We start from the raw sequence: 21,663 nt of genomic DNA, 5'->3' as shown, positions 1-21,663 counted from the left end.
CACATAGAAGATCAAATACAGAACAAAGCATTTAACATGCTACTTTAGTTACAATGGGATTTGACAAACTAGTAAATGAAACGATTTTAAGGTGAAGTTTATCATGTTCTACTTTAATGGCAAAATAAAACTACGTGATTAAAGTGGAAATTTCGAGATTAAAGTTGACATTTCGAGTTTTTTTCCCCACTGTGTGCCTATTTTTTTTGTCTGTACCCTAATAAGCTTTCATATGACACTCAGACGGTGGGCTACGACTCGCCTTTTCACGTGACTTTGATATGTGACTTCTTTTTTATTTCGGGCACTGTGCGACTGTGAACTTGAGCTTTCGAGTTCCTCTGACACTCTGTCACTCGATCAACTTCCTTTTGTTTATTATACCACTGTTTAAACCAACAAATAGTACGCTTTTCCTTTGCCTCCACTTGGAATTCGCTGAAATTCTTATATTTTCCCCCATGCTTTTCCCATTGTCTTTTCACAGAAGGCTATTTATATTGATTTGCATATTCAAAGAGGCGTAATTCTGGGAGGAGTTGGGGCGGGTCAGAAGGCGCGTGCACGTGCGTTACTTTTCACGCTGATTGGGATTTATGTAGCGGAAGAACGTGGAAGTTTGCGTACGTACAGATTCCTGAATCTGGAGTTTTCTGTGCGTACGCATATTCCTGCTTTTGTGCTTACACCATGTTATAGTGTGAGTTCTACGCAAGGCGTTATACATGAGGCCCCTGGTGGTTTCGAACTTCTTCCACTTACGGATGATGGAGGCCACTGTGCTCATTGGGACCTTCAAAGCAGCAGAAATTTTTCTGTAACCTTCCCCATATTTGTGCCTCGAGACAATCCTGTCTCAGAGGCCTACAGACAATTCCTTTGACTTCATGCTTGGTTTGTGCTCTGACATGAACTGTCAACTGTGGGGCCTTATATAGACAGGTGTGTGCCTTTCCAAATCATGTCCAATCAACTGAATTAAGCTGCAGAAACATCTCAAGGATGATCAGGGGAAACAGGATGCACCTGAGCTCAATTTTGAGCTTCATGGCAAAGGCTGTGAATACTTATGTACATGTGCTTTCTCAATTTTTTATTTTTAATAAATTTGCAAAAATCTCAAGTAAACTTTTTTCACGTTGTCATTATGGGGTGTTGTGTGTAGAATTCTGAGGAAAAAAATGAATTTAATCCATTTTGGAATAAGGCTGTAACATAACAAAATGTGGAAAAAGTGATGCGCTGTGAATACTTTCCGGATGCACTGTATATATTAACACAGTACACAGGTATACACATGATCCAGTAGCTCACAAGTGAAAGAACTGAATAATCTTTGCAGTGATCTGTGGTATTTTCTCCTCATTACTGTAGCAATGCAGGTAGACTGTTAATGACTTATTTGGAATAATTGTTAATTGTTTACTTCAGCTGGAGGTTGGGGAGACGCACTCTACATGTCAGTTTCAGCATGTTCAATAAACAAGGAGCCTTGTTCGTGACCACCTGCAGGTGTCTAATTTTAAAATCATTTTTGGATATTCTACACGAACCCAATCTCTGCAATGCTCCATTAGCATTATTTATTTGTATTATTTTTATTTAAAGCAATTTACAGATATTCTATAAAAAGAGTGTGCATGTTTAAAAAGGAATGATTAAATTAAAAACACCTAACAAAAGTTTAATGTAAACCAAACAAAGCAAAGCATAGTCTATAATTAGTTGCGTGGCTAAATAGCAGAATCACACACACATACACGAAAACCCCACTTGGTGTCAACAGATTGTGCTGGGCGTTGAGTGCAATGCATGGAAATGGACAGGCAAGGACTGACTCACAAAACTAACTTTCCCTTTAGTGCTGAATCAAATATATGTTACACCTTATTACTTTAGGTAATGCATGTTAGGTGAACAGTCTGCTGTAGTGCTGAACATGTGTAAAAGTGCATGTTGGAAAAGGTAACTAAAACATAACAGCCAATAATTCAGTCCAATTATGAAGATGATGATACATATGATGCAATGCACAGTGGAGACCAAGTTTGTGCATCTCTTAATTTTGTCTTATCTTTATTTAAGGGTACTTGTGCACGTTTATAGTTGGTTGAACTACATTTATAAATTGTTACTTATAAACTAAGATACAGACTGCTACAGTTTCTATAATATTAACTTTTCAAACTTTATAAACTACCTACACTGCTCACACAGTTGACCTCCTCAATAACAGTGAAGCAGCAAAACAGACCATGGTTAACATATACAAGGGTTAAGTAAATGTGGCTACAATAATAATAATACATTTTATTTATATAGCGCCTTTCCCATGCACAAAGAGGGTTTTGGATAAAGAGGAATCTTTTCACAAAACTACATCCAACGATTATACTAGGGAACATGCAAAGTATTCAAAATAAAGCAGACAAGCTTTGTGCCTGCACGCAATGTTTATCCAAGTTTCGCCAGTCCTGTTTGACTGGTCTTTTGGAGACCTAGCTAACAGAGATGGACCCAGGCTCTACTGTCAACCTAGTGAAAGTCTCTCTAGTGAGAATGGATTGAAACCTGAATTTGAGTAAGGTTAAAAAGGTAGTGGAGCATGCATTCATATTATTAAGAAATACTGTAGCCCAGCTCACATCACAACAACACGCCAGGTAATCGCAAAGGTCATGAAATTTTAGCTATTAATTTTAGACCATATTTTCTGCTAAGAGAAATCCATCAGATCAGACTTTTTACTGTTTACAATGCCCTGTCTGGAGACACACCGGCAGCCGCCAACACCATTCAGAATTTGGTTTATTTAGCTAAGGGACAAATTGGTGGATGTGGCTAATCTGATCGAGGAAGACTTTAATATTTATAGGCTAGAGGTATATTTACCAGAGTACATTTGGTGTCCTATGCAGAACAGTATCTGCCTTGATCTAAACCAGGGAAAAAAAAAGTCTGTTTTAAGGACATTATTTCACAGTTTACCCATGTAAAGCAAGTCAAAGCTAATGGGCTGGATAAAATAAGCCTTAAAATATTACAGGTATGTTCTAATCAACTAATACAGCCTTTTCAACAGTTGTTCCAATGGTCTCTTGAAAAGGGACTCATTAGTGATTGTTCCGGTGTCTAACAGCAGCAATCCAAAAGAAATGTATGATCTGTGCCCATATCCATTAATGTCTCTTCCAGCTAAAAAGATTGAATGACTTGCTTTAAAGTGCCTGCTTCTGGAGGTTAACCACCATCTAGATCTGCAGCAGCTCACCTTTCATGCAGGAAGCACTCTTGGTTTTGCCAAACAATGTCCTCAAATATTTAGAACAAAGTAAAAGCTTGGTTAAGATTGTGTTTCATCCGTTTATAGGAGATGGACGTCTGAAGCAGAGCTCCGCTAGCAGCGGCTTTATTTTCCCACGTATTTCATATTATTTAGAGGTATCCTGTATTTAACCCGACCAAGGAACTTCCACTACAATATACAAGCATGAGTAACAAGAAGAAAAGTCAGAAAGAACCGGAAAAGAAACTTAAAGCTGCATCAAAGTCCGGACAGACTTCTGGCCTGAGTGCAAGTGTAAGGTATGGCCTCACGGAGACTGACCTGGAACAGGCAGAAGAGTGCGCAGAATTCCTAGGACCCCGCTCCATTGTATCGTCTCCAGTCGAGAGTGAAAATGGGAGCGAAGGCGCAAGTGATACAGGTCGCGAGGGATCGCCGATTTCTGAGGATCATTCGAGACTAGAAAGGGCTCTGCAGGACGTGCTCTCATCTACTCATCGCGAGCCTGTAACAGGAGCTGCATTTTCACTTGCGGAGCACGAAAGCAGAAGCGAACTGTCCGAACTGTAAGAGATGATCGTTACACAGAAAGAGATGATCGCTACACTGGCCACTGCCATGGTTACGGCCATGAATGAGCTTAAGAAAGATAACACAAATGATCTTAAGAAGGTGGCCATTGAGCTCAAGAAGGATAACAAAGATAAGGAAACGCGTCTATTTAAACGTTTCGACGTGAACTTTAAAGGCATGTTGGAGAAATTAGTGGAACACATTGAAGAAACTAATTCCAAACTGAAAAGGCTTGATGATCATATTAATGACGTTTCAGATCAGCTGGAAGACGTTAAGCAGGGACTCACGGCTCGAGTGGAAACAGCGGAACAACTGGCATCTAACGCAGATGAAAAAGCCACAGCTGCGAACTCGGAATACAAAAAACTTGGAGACAGACTTGCAGCCCTGGAGGATGGGTGCAGAAGAAATAATATAAGAATTGAGGGTATACCTGAGAAACGAGAAAGCTCAAGCCCAGTGAAATTTGCAGTAGAATTACTGTCTAAAATAATTGGAGATGACTTTAAACTCGACAATGAGACAGCCACGGCTTATCGCACAAAGATACCAAGCGCCTTTAAACCTAGGTCTTTTATTGTCCGCTTCGAACGACTAAGATGTAAGCTTGATGTGATGGCACTTCTCAGACACAAGCAAGAGATTATATTCGAAAATAATCTTATTCGTATTTTTCCCGACTTCTCACCATCAACAGCTGCAAAACGCAGATCCTACATCGACATTAAAAGGATGCTACGGGAAGCCGATATCAAATACAGCCTCTTGTATCCTGCCAAACTGAAAGTGGAAGTTCAAGATCGACATTATATTTTCTTCAGCAAAGAAGAAGCTGAAAAAGAATTAAAGAAGCTGTTTCCGACACTTTTTTGAAAGTTAATTAAAATTAAAGAGCCGTATTCTATCAAGGCACGGGAAGGACCTATGATCTGATCGCTGGATCCATGTTTAAAGAGACTGGTATTATAATTATACATCCCTTATTTTCTTTTTTTATCTGGACTTTATATGTTATATGTTTATGTTTTAATCATAGAGTTATAGACGCGAGTGTGAAAATGTGGAAGTGATTAAAGTAGGATTCGTTTTATTTATTTATTTATTTATTTTTATTTTACTATACCTTAAAGTAGACTGTTTAACTTCATACCCTTGGTTTATTGCTTGTTCTACTATTTATACAATTACCATTATACTATTACAGTAGGAATTACCAGGTTTATCCTAGACTAGTTTTTAAAATCATTCCCAGGGTTGTTTTTTTTTTTAATCTTAATATCTTAACTTAAAAGCGCTGAAGATTATTTCAAGCTTAAATATTGTTAATGAGAACATTTTCGGCAGATAGTATTAAGGATTTAACTGTAAAAGATATCTCTGTTTTAATTCTGTAACGCCGCTGCAGGGTGGGGTTTGTTTTGTTTCGGACGTGCTCTGTCTCTTCGTATGTCAGAGGACTGGAACATCGCGAAGTGGGGTCTAGCCTCATGTGGGGAGGCAAAATGGGGGGGGGGGGGGGATAAAGGGGGGAGAGAAGGAGAGCAGGTTATATCTAATCTATTCTTATAATCCTTATAATTATAAATATCAATGCAACAACAGGCTAACATGCAACAACTCATGGGGAATCTTGAAACTAAGATTAAAACTGCCATATTACCAATTAAAACTATAAATGACATTAAAAACTCAGAATCAATGTCTCCATGATGGGACAGTTAACTTTGTGAGATGGAATGTTAAAGGCCTGAATCACGAATTAAAGAGAAAGAAAGTATGCTCTCACCTAACAGGCTTAAACGCTAAAATAGTATTTCTACAGGAGACCCACTTACTAACCAAGGATCAGTTCAGATTACAAAAAGACTGGACTGGCCAAATGTTCCATTCTAGCTTTATAAAGAAAACTAGAGGGGTGGGAATTCTCATACATAGAACAGTTCCATTTGTAGCATCAGAGGTAGTGTCGGACCCTGAAGGGAGATATGTGATGGTCATGGGCAACTTATATAACAGTAAAATGATTTTGATAAATGTTTATGCACCCCAATGTTGATGATAAGGAATTCATGCAAAATCTATTTGCATCCATTCCCAATGTGAACACTCATAAAATTATAATGGCTGGGGACTTTAATTGTGTTTTTAAATCCACTCTTAGATAGGACTCCTGTGACAGGGGGGACGACATCTAATACTGCAAAGATAATTACACAGTTTTTAAATGATCACAACTTATCAGACCCCTGGAGGTTTCTTAACCCAAACTCAAGAACATATTCGTTCTACTCACCAGTGCATTATAGCTACTCAAGAATTGATTATTTTTTTATAGATAATAATTTCCTGCCTACAATTAAATCATGCAAATATGACACAATTGTTATCTCTGACCATGCCCCTTTAGTCTTGGAGCTAAAAAAAATCAATAAGCCCCTCATACTCACCTCGCAGATGGCGTCTTAACCCTCTTTTATTGGCAGACGAGAACTGCACAGAATTTATATCCAAACAAATCAGCTTCTTCCTAGAGACAAACACGTCCACAGAGGTTTCTGCAGGAACACTCTGGGAAACTCTAAAGGCCTTCTTAAGAGGCCAGATTATTTCATATCTTTCCCATAGAAATAAATTACAAACCAAGAAAGTGTCAGAGCTAAGAAATGAAATTACTAGAATAGATGAAGAACAAGCCAGGCGTCCAAGTGAAGCTCTTCACAGGAAAAGGCAGGCCCTGCATACAGAACTTAACATCTTAACAACTAAAGAAACTGAACAACTTATTTATAAGTCTAGACAGCATTACTATGAACACGGAGAAAAAGCTAATAAGCTTTTAGCTCAACAAATTCATAAACAAGAAGTTCACAATGCAATACCAGTAATCACCAACAAGAATGGAGAAGAAATCATCGACCATAATAAAATAATGCACACATTTAGAGATTACTATAAGTCTTTATATTCCACTGAGCCCAAAGAAGACAACACGCAATCTAATGCATTTCTGGATAATTCACAAATACCACAAATAGATGCTTTAAGTGCTGAGGAACTGGATAAACCTCTAACGCTAACAGAATTACTAGACGCTATAAAGTCACTACAAAGCGGGAAATCATCAGGCCCTGATGGTTACCCCGTAGAGTTTTATAAGAAATTCTCCACTCAGCTAGCTCCACTCTTATTGGTAACATTTACAGAAGCTAAAGACCACCAAATACTACCTCAAACATTTCGACAAGCATTAATCACCGTCTTTCCTAAACAAAATAAGGACTTGTTACAATGTGCATCATATAGACCAATTTCACTCCTGAATAATGATGTTAAGATACTCTCAAAAATCCTAGCTAGAAGGATGGAGAAAGTGTTGCCCTCGGTAATATCACAAGATCAAACTGGATTTATTAAAGGCCGACATCTATCTTCAAATTTCCGACGCTTGTTTAATGTTATATATTCACCAGCAAAATCAAACACCCCAGAGATATTACTATCATTAGACGCAGAAAAGGCATTTCACATGATCGAATGGAATTACCTTTTCACTGCATTGGAGAAATTTGGGTTTGGCCCGAATATTTGTGCTTGGATCAAACTACTATATACCAGTCCAGAAGCTTCAGTTTGTATTAATAAAATTTGCTCAGACTACTTTAAACTAGAACGTGGTACCAGACAAGGATGTCCCTTGTCGCCACTGTTGTTTGCAATCGCTATTGAACCACTGGCGGTTCACTGCCGAAATTCTTATCAGATAAAGGGGATTGTCAGAGAAGGACTGGAACAGAAAATTTCTCTATATGCAGATGATATGGTCTTATATATATCGGACCCAGAAAACACTGTCCCTGCTGTTTTAACAGCACTAACAGAATTTCAAAAGATATCTGGTCTTAGAATTAATCTGAATAAAAGTATACTCTTTCCAGTGAACTCACAAGCATATAATATTAAATTAGACACCCTACCTTTTACCATAGCAGATCAGTTTAAATACCTAGGGGTAAATATCACAAGTAAACATAAAGCTCTTTATCAACAAAATGTTGGCGTCTGTTATGGAAAAAATTAAGCAAGACTTGCATAGATGGTCAACCCTTCATCTCACTCTAGCCGGAAGAATTAACATTGTTAAGATGAATATCCTTCCTAAACTTCTCTTTTTATTTCAAAACATTTCAATATATATCAATAAATCGTTTTTAAACAGTTAGATTCAATAATAACCTCATTCATTTGGAACTCAAAACACCCACGTATCCGAAGAGCGACCCTACAAAGACCTCAGGCAGAAGGTGGCATGGCTTTACCTAATTTTCAGTTTTATTACTGGGCAGCAAACATACAAGCCATAAAAACCTGGACACAAATAAATGCACATACACAGGCTTGGTCTGCAATAGAAGTAAAATCCTGTAGTACTTCTTTATATTCCCTGCTCTGCTCTCCAATAAATGAAAGTTATCGCAAATATACTAATAACCCAATTGTGCTTTACTCACTCAGAATATGGAACCAAATTAGGAAGCATTTTAAGATGGAAAATCTTTTATCAGTGGCACCTCTGCAAGGGAACCACCTCTTTCAACCTTCGCAAGTATATCCAGTTTTTAATACCTGGAAAAGTTTTGGGATTAAAATGCTCAGAGATCTTTATATAGACAACATATTTACATCTTTTGAACAATTACGTTCAAAATTTAACCTCCCAGCTACACATTTCTTTTACTATCTTCAAATTAGAAATTTTGTTAAACAGAAATTGCCCGATTTCCCCCACCTTGCACCCTCCACAATGCTGGAAAAAATACTGCTCAATTCCGAGGAAACAAACACTATTTCCGCAATATATAAAATCTTATTAGAGTCCCTACCTTTCAAAGATCCAAGAGGACATTGGGAAGAAGATCTCTTAATCAATATATCAGAAAAGGAGTGGAAGGTAGCAAAGCAGAGAATTCACTCGAGTTCTATATGCGCAAAGCATAGAATTATTCAACTAAAAATTATATATTGAGCTCATCTGTCTCGCTTAAAACTGTCCAAAATGTTTCCAGGCCAGGATCCAACCTGCGAGCGCTGCAACCAAGCTCCTGCCTCACTGGGTCACATGTTCTGGGCCTGCACCAAACTAACATCATTTTGGACAAAAATTTTTAAGTGCCTCTCAGACAGCCTTAGTATCACAATCCCTCCTAACCCACTAACAGCTGTGTTTGGTGTCCTTCCAGATGGACTTGAATTGGAGAAGGACAAGCAAACGGTGATTGCATTCACTACACTCTTGGCACGCAGACTTATTTTGTTAAATTGGAAGAATCCTAATTCTCCTCTTATAAGTCAGTGGGAAACCGATGTTTTATATTATTTGAAATTGGAAAAAATCAAATTTTCAGTTAGAGGATCTGTACAAAATTTTTTCAGAACTTGGCAGGATTTAATCAGTATTATTTTAGAATAAGAGAATTAACTATTATTGCATTTAACTCCCTTCTCCATCTCTTATTTATATAGATATTTACTTCTCCCCTTCTTTTGTCTAATGTTGCCTTATTAAAAAGCTTAAAGAAATTTTCCTTTAGCTAAGCTCTCCTTCTCAGGGGTGGGGTTTGATTTGTTTTCAAATTTGTTGGGTTATAAATTGATCTGTTTGTATGGAATGATTACAATGAAAATTAATAAAATAAAAATATTAAAAAAAAAAAGATTGTGTTTAACATTATATTTAGCAATGTTAGCGGTGCATTTAATAATATCCAGCCATATCTACTAGACGACAAATTGTCAGGACTTACAGTAAATTCTAACCTTGCTATGCGGCTTTTCAATTTTCTTATAAATTGCATCCAGCAAGGGAGATTTTGCACCACCATCTCCTTCATACCAACCGTTAACACCAGAATGCCCCAAAACAGAGGGGTTCCTCTCGTACTGCACACTTTATATACAAATGAGTGTTGGGCTTCGTCACCAGCCAGCATCTTTTACAAATAAGCAGACAACATGGCACTGGTGTTGTAAAAATCTCCTTGTAATAAATCTAAACAAAACTAAGGAGCTAGTCATTGATTTTAGGAAATAAAGATAGAGATCCCATGTATGGAAATAAATGGCGAACAAGTAGAACAGGTCACAGGCTACACAGATTTAGAGAAAGTCATTGATAAACAGTTACGATTCTATCAAAGTGCTTTAGATAAGGCTAAAACAAATTCTAGAAAAGGCTGTTTTGAACTGAACGACTTTAGCATGACAGACACATTCTCCATATGCTTTACTTATCTGTTCTGCAGAGCATTCTCAAAATCAAATTCAGGTTCAAAAATAAAACAAGAACACGGCAACAGCTATATGAGGACCTGGTTCTTAGAAAGCTCCATCAAATAATCAATGATTCCACACACCCACTACAGTAATCCCTCCTCCATCGCGGGGGTTACGTTCCAGAGCAACCCGCGAAGTAAGAAAATCCGCGAAGTAGAAACCATATGTTTATATGGTTATTTTTATATATTTTAAGTCCTTATAAACTCTCCCACATGGTTTATAAATATTCCCCGTACAGTTATACAGCATAAACCCTTTATATACTCTTAGTTATTAGGTAAGATTCGTTGAAATTATGTATGTAAACACAGTTTATATACTACAGTACTCACAAACATACGTATCGTATATCATTGAGGAGTTTTATTTAATACGTAACAGTTTTAAACATATTGTAATTGAGTAGGTGATATAAAAATACGTGAAAAATCTAACATGTAAATGCTGTACATAAAACCAAAATGCTATTTTAAAGAAACTGTAGAGTGTCTCCGATATGACATTTGTTACAGCCATTACAACAGACAGGCCACCGGCAATAAATACCTACAATGCAAGGAAAAAATTGTATAAAATGTGTGCACAGTTACAATAAACGTACATACATGTACTAAGTATGTAGAAAAATAGTTTTGGGTACTCACCAACTTGTCAGATAACAATGACATTTACTGCACTGTCACAGCTGTTCTAAAGGAGCCTCTTCACGCGACTGTGTAGCAGCGCCGTCGTCTTCTTCCACTGAAGGCGTACTAGGCGGTGTTTTACGTGTAAGGAACATCGTGATGGGCAGTTGCTGGCGCTGCTTTTTCATTTGTGTAAAGAGGTTCCTATACACTTCCGTGGCGCCGTCAAGAGCATTTTTAAATTGCAGAGAACGAATCATTTGCGGGTCCCATTCTTCAACAGATGTCTGCAGATCTTTTGCCATTCGTAGAATGGTCGCGAGACGCTCGAGAGTTAGGCCTGCGTCTTCTTCCTCTGCCGGGTCGTCTTATTTTTCCTCCTCGCTCACTGACTTGGTCATCTCGGCCAAATCTTCATCGCTCAGCAGCTCGGAGTGGGTATCGAGCAGCTCATTATGTCATCACTGGTCATGTCGTTGAATCCCTCTCCTCCTAGCAGTTTTGCCAGCGTGACTGCCTTGTCAACCGCTGAGTCATGAATTTCTTCTGCAGAAAAGCCCTTCTTTTCGTGCACAATTTCTTCCAGCAGGCATTAACCGTGTCTTTCTTCATATCATTAAGGGCCTTCTGCACGTTCACCATACACGATGTGATCATGTACTTACGCCAGCACTCCTTCAGGGAAAAGTCATCGTCCGTGTCCATTGCCTCGACCATGTGTTGCAGGCTGTTCCTTGTGTACAATGCCTTGAAAGCCTGGATAACTCCTTGATCCATTGGCTGAATCAGTGATGTCGTATTTGGTGGCAAGAACTCAATTTTTACACCTCGGTAGGATAGATCCAAGGGATGACCTCCAGCATTGTCCAGAAGTAAAAGGACTTTGAAATTCAGCCCTTTATCTGCCACATAGATCTTTACTTCCGGGATGAAACATTGGTGAAACCAATCCGACGTTAGGCGTTTCGTAATCCAGGCCTTCGGGTTGTGCATCCAGTACACAGGCAGCAGGTTTTTATTCTTATTTTTCAGGGCTCGGGGGTTTTCGGACTTATAAATGAGCCTAGGCTTTATCATAAAGCCCGCAGCATTGGCGCACATGACCAGCGTGATGCGATCTTTGTGCGCCTTAAACCCCGGGGCTTTTGCCTCTTCCTTCGTGATAAAATACGACACGGCATCCGCTTCCAAAATAGGGCCGTCTCATCCATATTAAACACGGTTTCAGGCTGATATCTGCCTTACTCAATAATCGTCTTGAACGCGTCGGTGACAAATTTCTCGGCTGCGGCTTTGTCTGCGGAGGCAGCCTCTCCTTGCAGGTTAACACTGGCCAAGTTGAACCTTTTCTTAAATTTTTCAAACCAGCCCTTGCTGGCAGTAAATTCACGGTTCTCGCTGGGGGATTCAGCAGAAGTTCCAGGTTGAGGGTCGTCGTCGTCTGGAGCATCTCCGGCATCCGCAAACCTATTATAAAGTTGCTTGGCCTTTTGTCGGATGATATTGGTGTCCACGGGGATGTTTTTCTTCCGGCAGTCTTCGATCCAAATCCCTAACTCAGATTCCATCCGGACTCCCGCCTTACTCCGTCCACTTACACTTCGTTTCGCCTCCTGATTAAAAGACACTGCGGCCGTAGATCGTATGTTCTTTTCCTCCTTCTTAATATAACGAACCGTGGACTCATTGATACCGTAGTGGCGTCCTTATGCGGCGTAGCTGTTCCCTTCCTTCAACATGTCCAACAATTTCACCTTTTCAGCAATTGTTAGCATCTTCCGTTGGCGCTTCGGCACGGCCCCAGTAGCAGGAGAAGATCGCTTTGTAGACATAACGAAGAGCTTGACTACAGTACGCACAAAGCAAAACGTTGATGCTGAATGAGTGTGAGATGAGATGAGATGCTGGCTTTAAGCAAAATCGAATTCTGCACTCCCTGTCGCTGAGCTAGTCAGCACCCAGGAGCTTAACCGCGTCCTCTGATTGGGTAGCTTCTCAGCCATCCGCCAATAGCGTCCCTTGTTTGAATTCAAATGTGTCCCTTGTTTGAATTCAAATGGGCAAATCATGAGGAAGCGCACGTACTGTAGACCGCAGACATCCGCAAAGCAGTGAAAAATCCGCGATATATATTCACATATGCTTACATTTAAAATCCGCGATGGAGTGAAGATGCATAAGACTAAGCGCGATATAGCAAGGGATCACTGTACATTGTAAATTTAATTTTAGCTCTGTGACACTAAATAGATTTGAATAAAAAACTTCCAGAGATAACAGATCATTTTTACCTCAGCAGTTGAGCTGTTTAAATGAGAACTGGTATAAACGTTCATCACTAACTGGCAGATTTACAAGTACCACCGTATAGATTAGTGTAAAGTTTTTATTAAAAGTATTTGCATATTTATGTCTAACTTAGGTTTCAGGAGAATGCTCAAAAGAGAAAGCACTGGCATATTCGTCTAAAAATTTAGCAATTAAAACATCTTTATCCACTAAAAGGTAAACTTTTTACATAAATAATATATAATAAACAGATGCCATACATTTTCACTTGTATCATGCTAATACAATCTTCAAATCCATATTAAAGACTATTTTAAATCTGATTACAAAGTGCAACCAAAAAAAACATAACGGGGGTTTCAAAAAATTTGCCACTGCTGGTGGTAAGGCAGATTGTAAATAAAACGGGTAAAAAAAATTTAAATAATTTTGTATCCAATTTTAAAAAGCACTAAAACAAATTATTTTTCATAAGCATCTAAAAAACATTCAATCAAGATATTTCAAAAGTACAAAGTTAAATTACGGTTAATATTTACTTAAAGATTAGGGCCATTCATGTTGGGATTCAGGTATTTGAGGTTCCTTACACCATATTTCTCTTTCCTTGTCTTTTTAATATTTAAAACTTATGCCTATGTAAGTTTTGTTGATGTACAAACCAAATACATTTCTCTAAATGGGAAAATAAAGGGAATGTTGAGTCGATGTAGTCCTGCAATTGAATCATTAAAAACTTTGTTTTGGGATGTCCATTAACTACCTTTGCATGTTTTGTAAATTAAATGCCTATGCACCCCTAACAAAGTATTCAGACCCCTTCACTTTCTGCACACATTTTGCATTATAAAATTTTAAATGGATATATTTGGTATTTTTGTCTATTAATCTACACTCAAAAACCAATTATGACAATGTGAAAACATGTTTCCAGAAAGTTTTGTATATTTGTTAAAAGTCAAAAACTGAAATCTCTCATTCAAGTAAGTATTCAGAACTTTTGCTGAGGGATCAGAAATTGTGTAGAGTTGCATCCGGTTTACTTTAAAATTATCCTTAACATGTGTCTAGGACTTGACTGGAGTCCACCTGTGGTAGAGGCTGAATTGATTAGACATTGTTTAGAAAGGCACACTCCTGTGTAAATAAGGTCCCACAATTTACACAGCATGTCAGGACCATGATAAAACGGTAGTGAGGCATGGATCAGGACAAGGGGTATAAAACCATTTCTAAGGCTTTCATTGTTTCCAGGAGTGCAATAGTCTCAATAATTGGGAGATGGAATAAGTCTGGAACCACCAGCAGTTGGCTGACCTGAGTAATTAGTCAAGGATGACTCTGGTAAGGAATGTGACTAAGAACCCAACAGTCACTAACAGAGCTTGAAAGTCCTATGCTGAGATCTAAGAACCTGTCAAAAGGATGAACAGGTCAGCAGCATTCTGTCAACTAGATGTTTACTGTGAAGGGGCCAGATAGAACCGATTCTTGAGTAAAAGGCATATGGTAACATGTTTGGATTTTGCCAGATAGCATTTAAATGACTTTGGGAGCTTAAGGAAAAAAAAAATTCTCTGGTCGGATGAGACAAAAACTGAACTCATTGGACAGAACTCCAAGCATTGTTTGTTAAAGGCCAGGCATTACTCATCACCTGCTTAATACCATCTCTACAGTGAAGCATGGTGGCAGAAGAATCATGCTACGGGGGTGCTTCAATCAAAGAGAGTTTTTGATTTATAATACATTTGCAAATCTTTGTGGAAACAGGTTTTCACTGTGTCATTATGGAATGAATGCAGATTGATTGGATTGATCGACTTACCCCATACAACTCCAGGCACATGACACGCAGATTAGGAGCCTTGGGTTGAGCTGGGAGAACTTTTTGCCCACGAGCTGAGCTCCGTAAAGGCGGGGGATGGCACAGCAGGACGCTGATGGTAGAGGTGTGAAGGGATTTAAGGTGGGCCAGGATTGCGAGTTTTTTCGTAGGCTTCAGGAATTCTAGTGTTAAGTACTTTTTCCATGGATTCAGAAAAAAATAAGACTCAGAATTACAGAATATACTATAAAATGTCCAAGATGGGCTGGAAAGTCATTTAGCCTAGGTCAGCATGTCATTGTTATCATGAGCTACTGGAAACCATAGCCCAAAGGTTTTTCATCGGGATTTCCTTCCTTAGGGTTTAAACTTCTCTTCTGCGATGTTACTGGACCACAGCTATTATATCATTATTTTCAGGATAAATATGTAATGGTTTTAACAACTTTTACATTATTCTTTAAAATTTTCATAATACATTAATATTTCCTTCTATACTTCAAATAACTAATTTTAAGAGGGACAAAATTTTACCCCAGGGACAAAAACCTGGTATTGCTATAGTTTTCCTAATGTAAACAAAGTTTTGCAAAGTTGCATTCAATGCATGACATTGTCTATAATATATTTTTTAAGACAATTAGGTGCTTTTAATTGTCACTGCTATATCATCAAGGTAAAACTACAACATACTGTAAGAGTACAGATTTTTCAAAATTCAATTTTGAAGGAGAAAACACATGGAACAACAGTATAAATCTAAAAATATGACAAAACAATTTAATAAGACATCAGTGGGAAATATCTCTATCTTCATTCTGATTACAGCAAACTGTTTATAAATAGGTAATCTAACATGCACATTAACATGCTATGGTGGCTCTTCCTGGTGATTGTTAAAATATTTTATTAAATTTAATAAAAAATATTTTAACAGTTACAACAAACCAAAGTAACAAAACAAGAAACACCTGTCACCTGCATTGATGAATGTCTTGTGAAGACGGAAGGTAACAATAGGTTCCTTCAATTTTCTTAGAAAATCTTTGAGCAGCCCACAGACTACATGGATATCTTCTACTTTGCCTAAAGGAGGTAATCCTTTCCCACGAACATACTTCTCTTTCAGTTCTTTCACTATGCGATCACAGCCAGGTACTCTGTAAATTCCAACCTGCGTAAGTATAAAATGAATACATAAAAGATTTTAATCATGACAAGTAATGCACAAAAGTGACTGTAGGAAAATGAACTTAATTCATACCTCTTGTAATCCTCTTTTCTCAATTTCATTTACACACTGAACAACTAATGAAGGGATCATTGGGGAAGATTGAGAAACATAATCTGAAAGAGTGCACTACAAAAAAGTAAAAATATTAAGTTACACATTTTAGTAGATTTAAATTCAGATTTTGTATTTACAGCAACTCAAGATCCACCAACATTTTAACTGAAGAAACACACAAAGCCCTAATACCTTGCTATTTGGAAGAGCAAATGAAGAGCATCCTGGCATGCATTGTTGAGGACACTGATCCTTACACTCAGGATGTGCTACCATACGACATTCTCTGCACTTGACAGCCATTTTCCCAAACTTTATCCTCTTTTCACAAGTAATACATGTTTCTGGACGAATAACCTCAATGCAAAAAAAAAGTTTAAGTATTAACCAAAAATTAATTAAAATTTCAAATGAAAATTAAGAAAAAAAATTCCAAAACAGCAGTGCTAGTTTTTTTTTTTTTTTTTAAATAAACCGATACTAACAATTAGGAATGTCACAAGAACCGGTACTTTGGTACCAAGTTGATATCAGAATTCTAAAAACATAATGGTACTAGCTTTATAAAACTATTGTAGCACAGAGTGAATGTCAATACTGCACTTATGCATGACTGCTTGAAGATAAATTACTTTGGAATGCACAATAATGTGAGAGAAGTAATTTCTGGAAATGCTATATATGTTTGAGGCAAGAGAATTTCACCTGCATGATTGCAGAAAAGGAGCTTTTTAATTAAAAAAAAAAACAAAACGCATGTATGCTTTCATTGTCTGCACTATTATCTCATCATGGTGTGTGTTCAGAAATAGATTTGTGCATGCATTGGGAGTGCAATAATGTGACAGATCACATTTGAGTTGTATAATTGTTTAACTTGTAGTATCATATACTTCTAAGAGAAGATGAAATGATGGTAAGATCACTTTTTAATACAGTATACCACACAATCCTGATAAAGGAATGGTGGCTTCGCATTAAATATGCAATTCTACAGATGTCCATCCTAGTATAGAACTGCCGTACACAGTTCTGGGTTGTAGGAAAACCTCGTATACATCCACAATTATGCTTATAGGATAGGGGAATATGGGAGAAAACTATACACTGGCAAAACGAACAGCTGTAGCAAGGAAAAACTGAGGCAGAGTGGCTATATCTGTTGTCTACAGCTGCAATTAATTAAGCTGCTCCATTTTAAAACTAAAATAAAATTAATTTAGTGTTTCAGTGCTTTGAAACACAAAGCACATTCCCTAATAATGACATGTACCGTGTTAACAGAAACAAATCGTTGAGAAGGGCAAAAGTGAAGACAAATATTCTGTACCACTAGCCAACTATCAGTAACGGTACTGAATATTCACTACAAACGATGGAAAAACAGAAAAAAAAGCAGAAAACTACATTTACATAAATCTGAACTTGAGGTATTACTGACTGAAGTGGAGAATTGTAAAAATATTTTTTTGCTGGTCTCTCTGCAGGGACTCACAAACAACAGAAAGAGTGGGGGCAACCAAGTGGAGAGAGCAATAGCAATGTGCCCTAACTGCTGCCAGCGCACAACATGAATTGACGCAAGCTGTAAGCACAGAACTGCAAGATATTAAGAACAGTCTTACTGAACTTGTAAAAATAAAAAATCGTTTTGATAAGTAAATGTCAATGTTGCAATACTAGTCTCTTTACATTCAATGTACAACATCCAAACATCTTTGAATTGCAATTGTTTTTATGTCCCAAGGCCATACATGTTTAAATGCTATGCTGTTCAATAGGGCTGGGTGAAATGGCAGAAAAATAAAATCTAAAATTTTTTTTTTGATTTAAGGATGCTATGCAATTTAAGATTTATTTAAATATTTTAAAAACAAAATTATCTTTTTACTAAGAAAAAACAACTGCATTCTTCCTAGAAATAAAAAAACTTATTTTTATTGTCAAAGATAAATGCTGCAAAATAAAATGTCCTCCTGTGCAGACTTTTCTGTACTTTTTTTATAATTTGTTTTTACATTTGTAGCCCTCGTTCTTCTTTGTGGCCTCCACATTCCTTAGGGACCTTTCCTTAAATTTTCTGCAGTTTTCTTTATAGCTTTTTCATTTTTTTGCAGCCCTCACTGCTCAAAGCAAAATCTGACCCCCACCCAAGAGAAAGAAAGAGGAGCTAGCAACTGAAGCTACTATATAAAAGGAGCAAGAAAAGAAGGGTACCCTTTTCCCCAAAACGGAAGCGTATTCTAAAATGTTAGTGATTAGATCCTTCCATATTTTAACACTAGAATTACCAAAGCCTACGAAAAAACTGATAAATCCGGCCCACCTTAAATCCATTAGCACCTCTCCGTCAGCGTCTTTTGTCCTGTAAATGTGCCGATAAAGACAAGCAGCCTGCTATTCCATCCCCCCACCAAGACAAGCAGCCTGCTATTCCATCTCCCCCACCGCCACAGAATGTGCACAAAGTTCTCCCAGCTCATGCCTTAATTATCTGGGAGTCAAGTGCTGGAGTTTTAGAGTGGAAATAATAGATTGTTATTTGGAACACATGCATTTCATGTATGTTCCATTTCTTCAATAATCTGTGTAAACACATTGTTAAAACAAACGTTTTTCATATTTTAGTAATAAATGACAAAATGTAGGCATAAACTATATAATGAAGTCTGAAGTCCAAAGATCTAATAAACACTTTCACAAAAGGTTCAAAGACAATACAACAGTTTCCATGGCGCAGCGATAAGATTTGCTGACTTGTAATCAAGAGAACCTGGTTTGATCCTCACTGCCTCCTATGTTTGCCGTTTTCATTAGTGAGCTGCTCTTATTGTTAATATTATACAGTAAATACATTCATTTGGTTTGCCTCTGTAACAGCCGGCGTACATTTATAGTACTTGCAAAAGTTACCTTTTTTTTTCCCTCACTTTTATTCTCTCAATCATGATCATGATACATACTACCACCCCCGCCTCCACCCCACCCAGGGATCTGACGCAGTTACTTTTTATCTGAAACTGGAAATAACTGTAGATGTGAGTGGTGTTTTGAAGCAATGGAACTGGACATTCTCTGATCCGGATGGATAAAAGCTGACACACAAACGCTGGTGAATCTGCTTTATTCGTATCTCACTGTCAGTCACTTGATTTTTTTTTATTTTTTTTTATTCAGTTTTATTAAGTGTTCCTGCTCACGCTGAATTAGTATGCACCTTATGGTCCATGATATTAAAGTCGCACTTACCCAAAAAAAAAACAAAAAAAAAAAAAAAAAAAAACAACATGTTATTCCAAATATCATATACCTATTTTATGACCTGTATAGTAACCTTTCGGAAAATATTGTGGCACAGATGCAACATTATTCATATTATTCATATTCATTCGCATAACATCTTGTGGTTGTAATCATTGACCGCGTGTCTCCCCCACCCCCCCCGAGGAAAGAATAGTACAGAGAGGTCAGTTCAGTGCTATATGCAATCATCAGATTCAAATGTTAACAGTTCACACACACGGAAGGACCGTCCTTCCTACATTTATGACAAGTGTACCTGTTGCAATATACCTGGTGCAATGTTAGGGGATAGTGGTTTGTTTAGGAGCGTGATCGTGATTGAGAGAATAAAACTGTAAAAAAGCTAACTTTTACAAGTGCCATAAATTTGTACCTAATGTCCCATATATTTGTCTTTTTTTTTTCTCCATGCTGCATTGGCATTATGCATCAGAAGGCGTGAGCTTATTCAGTGCAAGGAGGAACACGCAGATGGCCAGTTGCTGTGTGCTATAACAAGCTTGACCTGGTGGCAATCAACGCACATGTACTGTGTAAGGCATGTAAGGGGTTCACTGAGAAAAGAAGACTGTTCATGGCTCACCTTGAAGAGGAACTTTGTCATCGCATCTTACTAGAAAAGGCGATGGAAAAAGAAAAGGAGGATGCAACATTGACAAGCTTCTGTTCCAAGACAGCCATTTCCCTAGGAAAGTAAACTGAGTCAGTGTCAGGTGCCCTTTCAATGTAATAGGAACCAAAGCATAGAGAGAAGTGTATACATTGCATATAGCACTGAACTGACATCTCTGTACTATTCTTTCCTCTGCATGTCCTGGAGTACAAAAGAAACAGCACTATACAGCAACATGTGGGGACGGGCAAGATCGGGGTTTGAGACACACGAAACGCGTGGTCACTGATTACAACTACAAGATGTTATGTGAATGAATATGAATAATATGAATAATGTTGCATCTGTGCCACAATATTTTCCGAAAGGTACTATACAGGTCATAAAATAGGTATATATGATATTTGGAATAACTCATGTCTTTTTTTTTGTCAGTGCGGCTTTGACATCATGGACCATAAGGTGCATACTAATTCAGCGTGAGCAGGAACACTCAATAAAACTGAATAAAAAAAAAATCAAGTGATAATGAGATACAAATAAAGCGGATACACCAGCGTTTCAGATAAAAAGTAACAGCATCAGATCCCTGGGTTGGGTGGAGGCGGGGGTGGTAGTATGTATCGTGATCTTGACAGCAGAATAAAACTGAAAAAAAAGGTAACTTTTACAACTTTTTCATATAAAATATGAAAAACGTTTATGTTTTAACAATGTGTTTACACAGATTATTGTAGAAACGGAACATACATGAAATGCATGTGTTCCAAATAACAATCTATTATTTCCACTCTAAAACTCCAGCACTTGACTCCCAGATAATCAAGGCATGAACTGGGTGAACTTTGTGCTGCAGCGGTGGGGGGGGATGGAATAGCAGGCTGCTTGCTGCTTGTATTTATCGGCACATTTACAGGACAAAAGACGCTGACGGAGAGGTGCGAATGGATTTAAGGTGGGCCGGATTTACAAGTTTTTTCGTAGGCTTTGGTAATTCTAGTGTTAAAAGAACAGATCCTCCAAGTGTTTTTTTCCCCAATTTCAAGTAGTATAGAACATCGGTTACACACTGACGTAAGCGTGGTGGGGTGGGATTCTTCTAGTTCAGCAAGTTAAGTCTATGTGCTAGTAGTGTAGTAAAGGAAATTAAAGTTTTGTTTGTCCTTCTCCACTTTAAGGCTGTCTAGGAGTACACCAAAAACAGCTGTTAATGGGTTATCAGTGATTGTGACACCTGAAATGGTCCAAAACAATCAACTCCAATATTGGTAAAAGGTGGTTGGGGAGGTTAAAAAAAAAAAATCAATCTTCTGGCAAATCTGCCATGTTTTGCTTACCTACTTTCACATTGTATATTCTGCATGTTGTACACTTTGAAATTGTTTTTCTGATAGCTGAATTAGCTTGAGGGATCCAAAATTTTACACAACTGTGCTAGTGTATAGTTATGTCCACAGTCTTTATGGTTGTGCTGCAAAATCAGAGCAGAAACATGTGAATTCTTGTCAAGAATTATGAAAC

The 21,663-nt window shown here is 37.8% G+C and overlaps 1 protein-coding gene across 7 annotated transcripts in view; it reads right to left on the bottom strand.

Moving 5' to 3' along the window:
* si:ch1073-416j23.1 (rac GTPase-activating protein 1) overlaps positions 1-21,663 on the bottom strand; it is a 118,276-nt gene that overhangs the window by 25,773 nt on the left and 70,840 nt on the right. For 6 of the 7 annotated variants that reach the window (XM_051931004.1, XM_051931007.1, XM_028806482.2 and 3 more), the window contains 3 exons: positions 16,419-16,583; positions 16,203-16,298; positions 15,917-16,112 (listed from right to left, as the gene is read on the bottom strand). In XM_051931004.1, coding sequence (XP_051786964.1) covers positions 15,917-16,112; positions 16,203-16,298; positions 16,419-16,583 — 457 coding nt within the window. The remainder of the gene's footprint in view (positions 1-15,916; positions 16,113-16,202; positions 16,299-16,418; positions 16,584-21,663) is intronic. The other variant, XM_051931006.1, reaches the window with a different exon arrangement.

This window comes from Erpetoichthys calabaricus, chromosome 8 (genome assembly GCF_900747795.2).
Source record: "Erpetoichthys calabaricus chromosome 8, fErpCal1.3, whole genome shotgun sequence".
In the NCBI taxonomy this organism is placed as follows: domain Eukaryota; kingdom Metazoa; phylum Chordata; class Cladistia; order Polypteriformes; family Polypteridae; genus Erpetoichthys; species Erpetoichthys calabaricus.
This window is presented reverse-complemented; position numbering and strand designations above follow the sequence as displayed.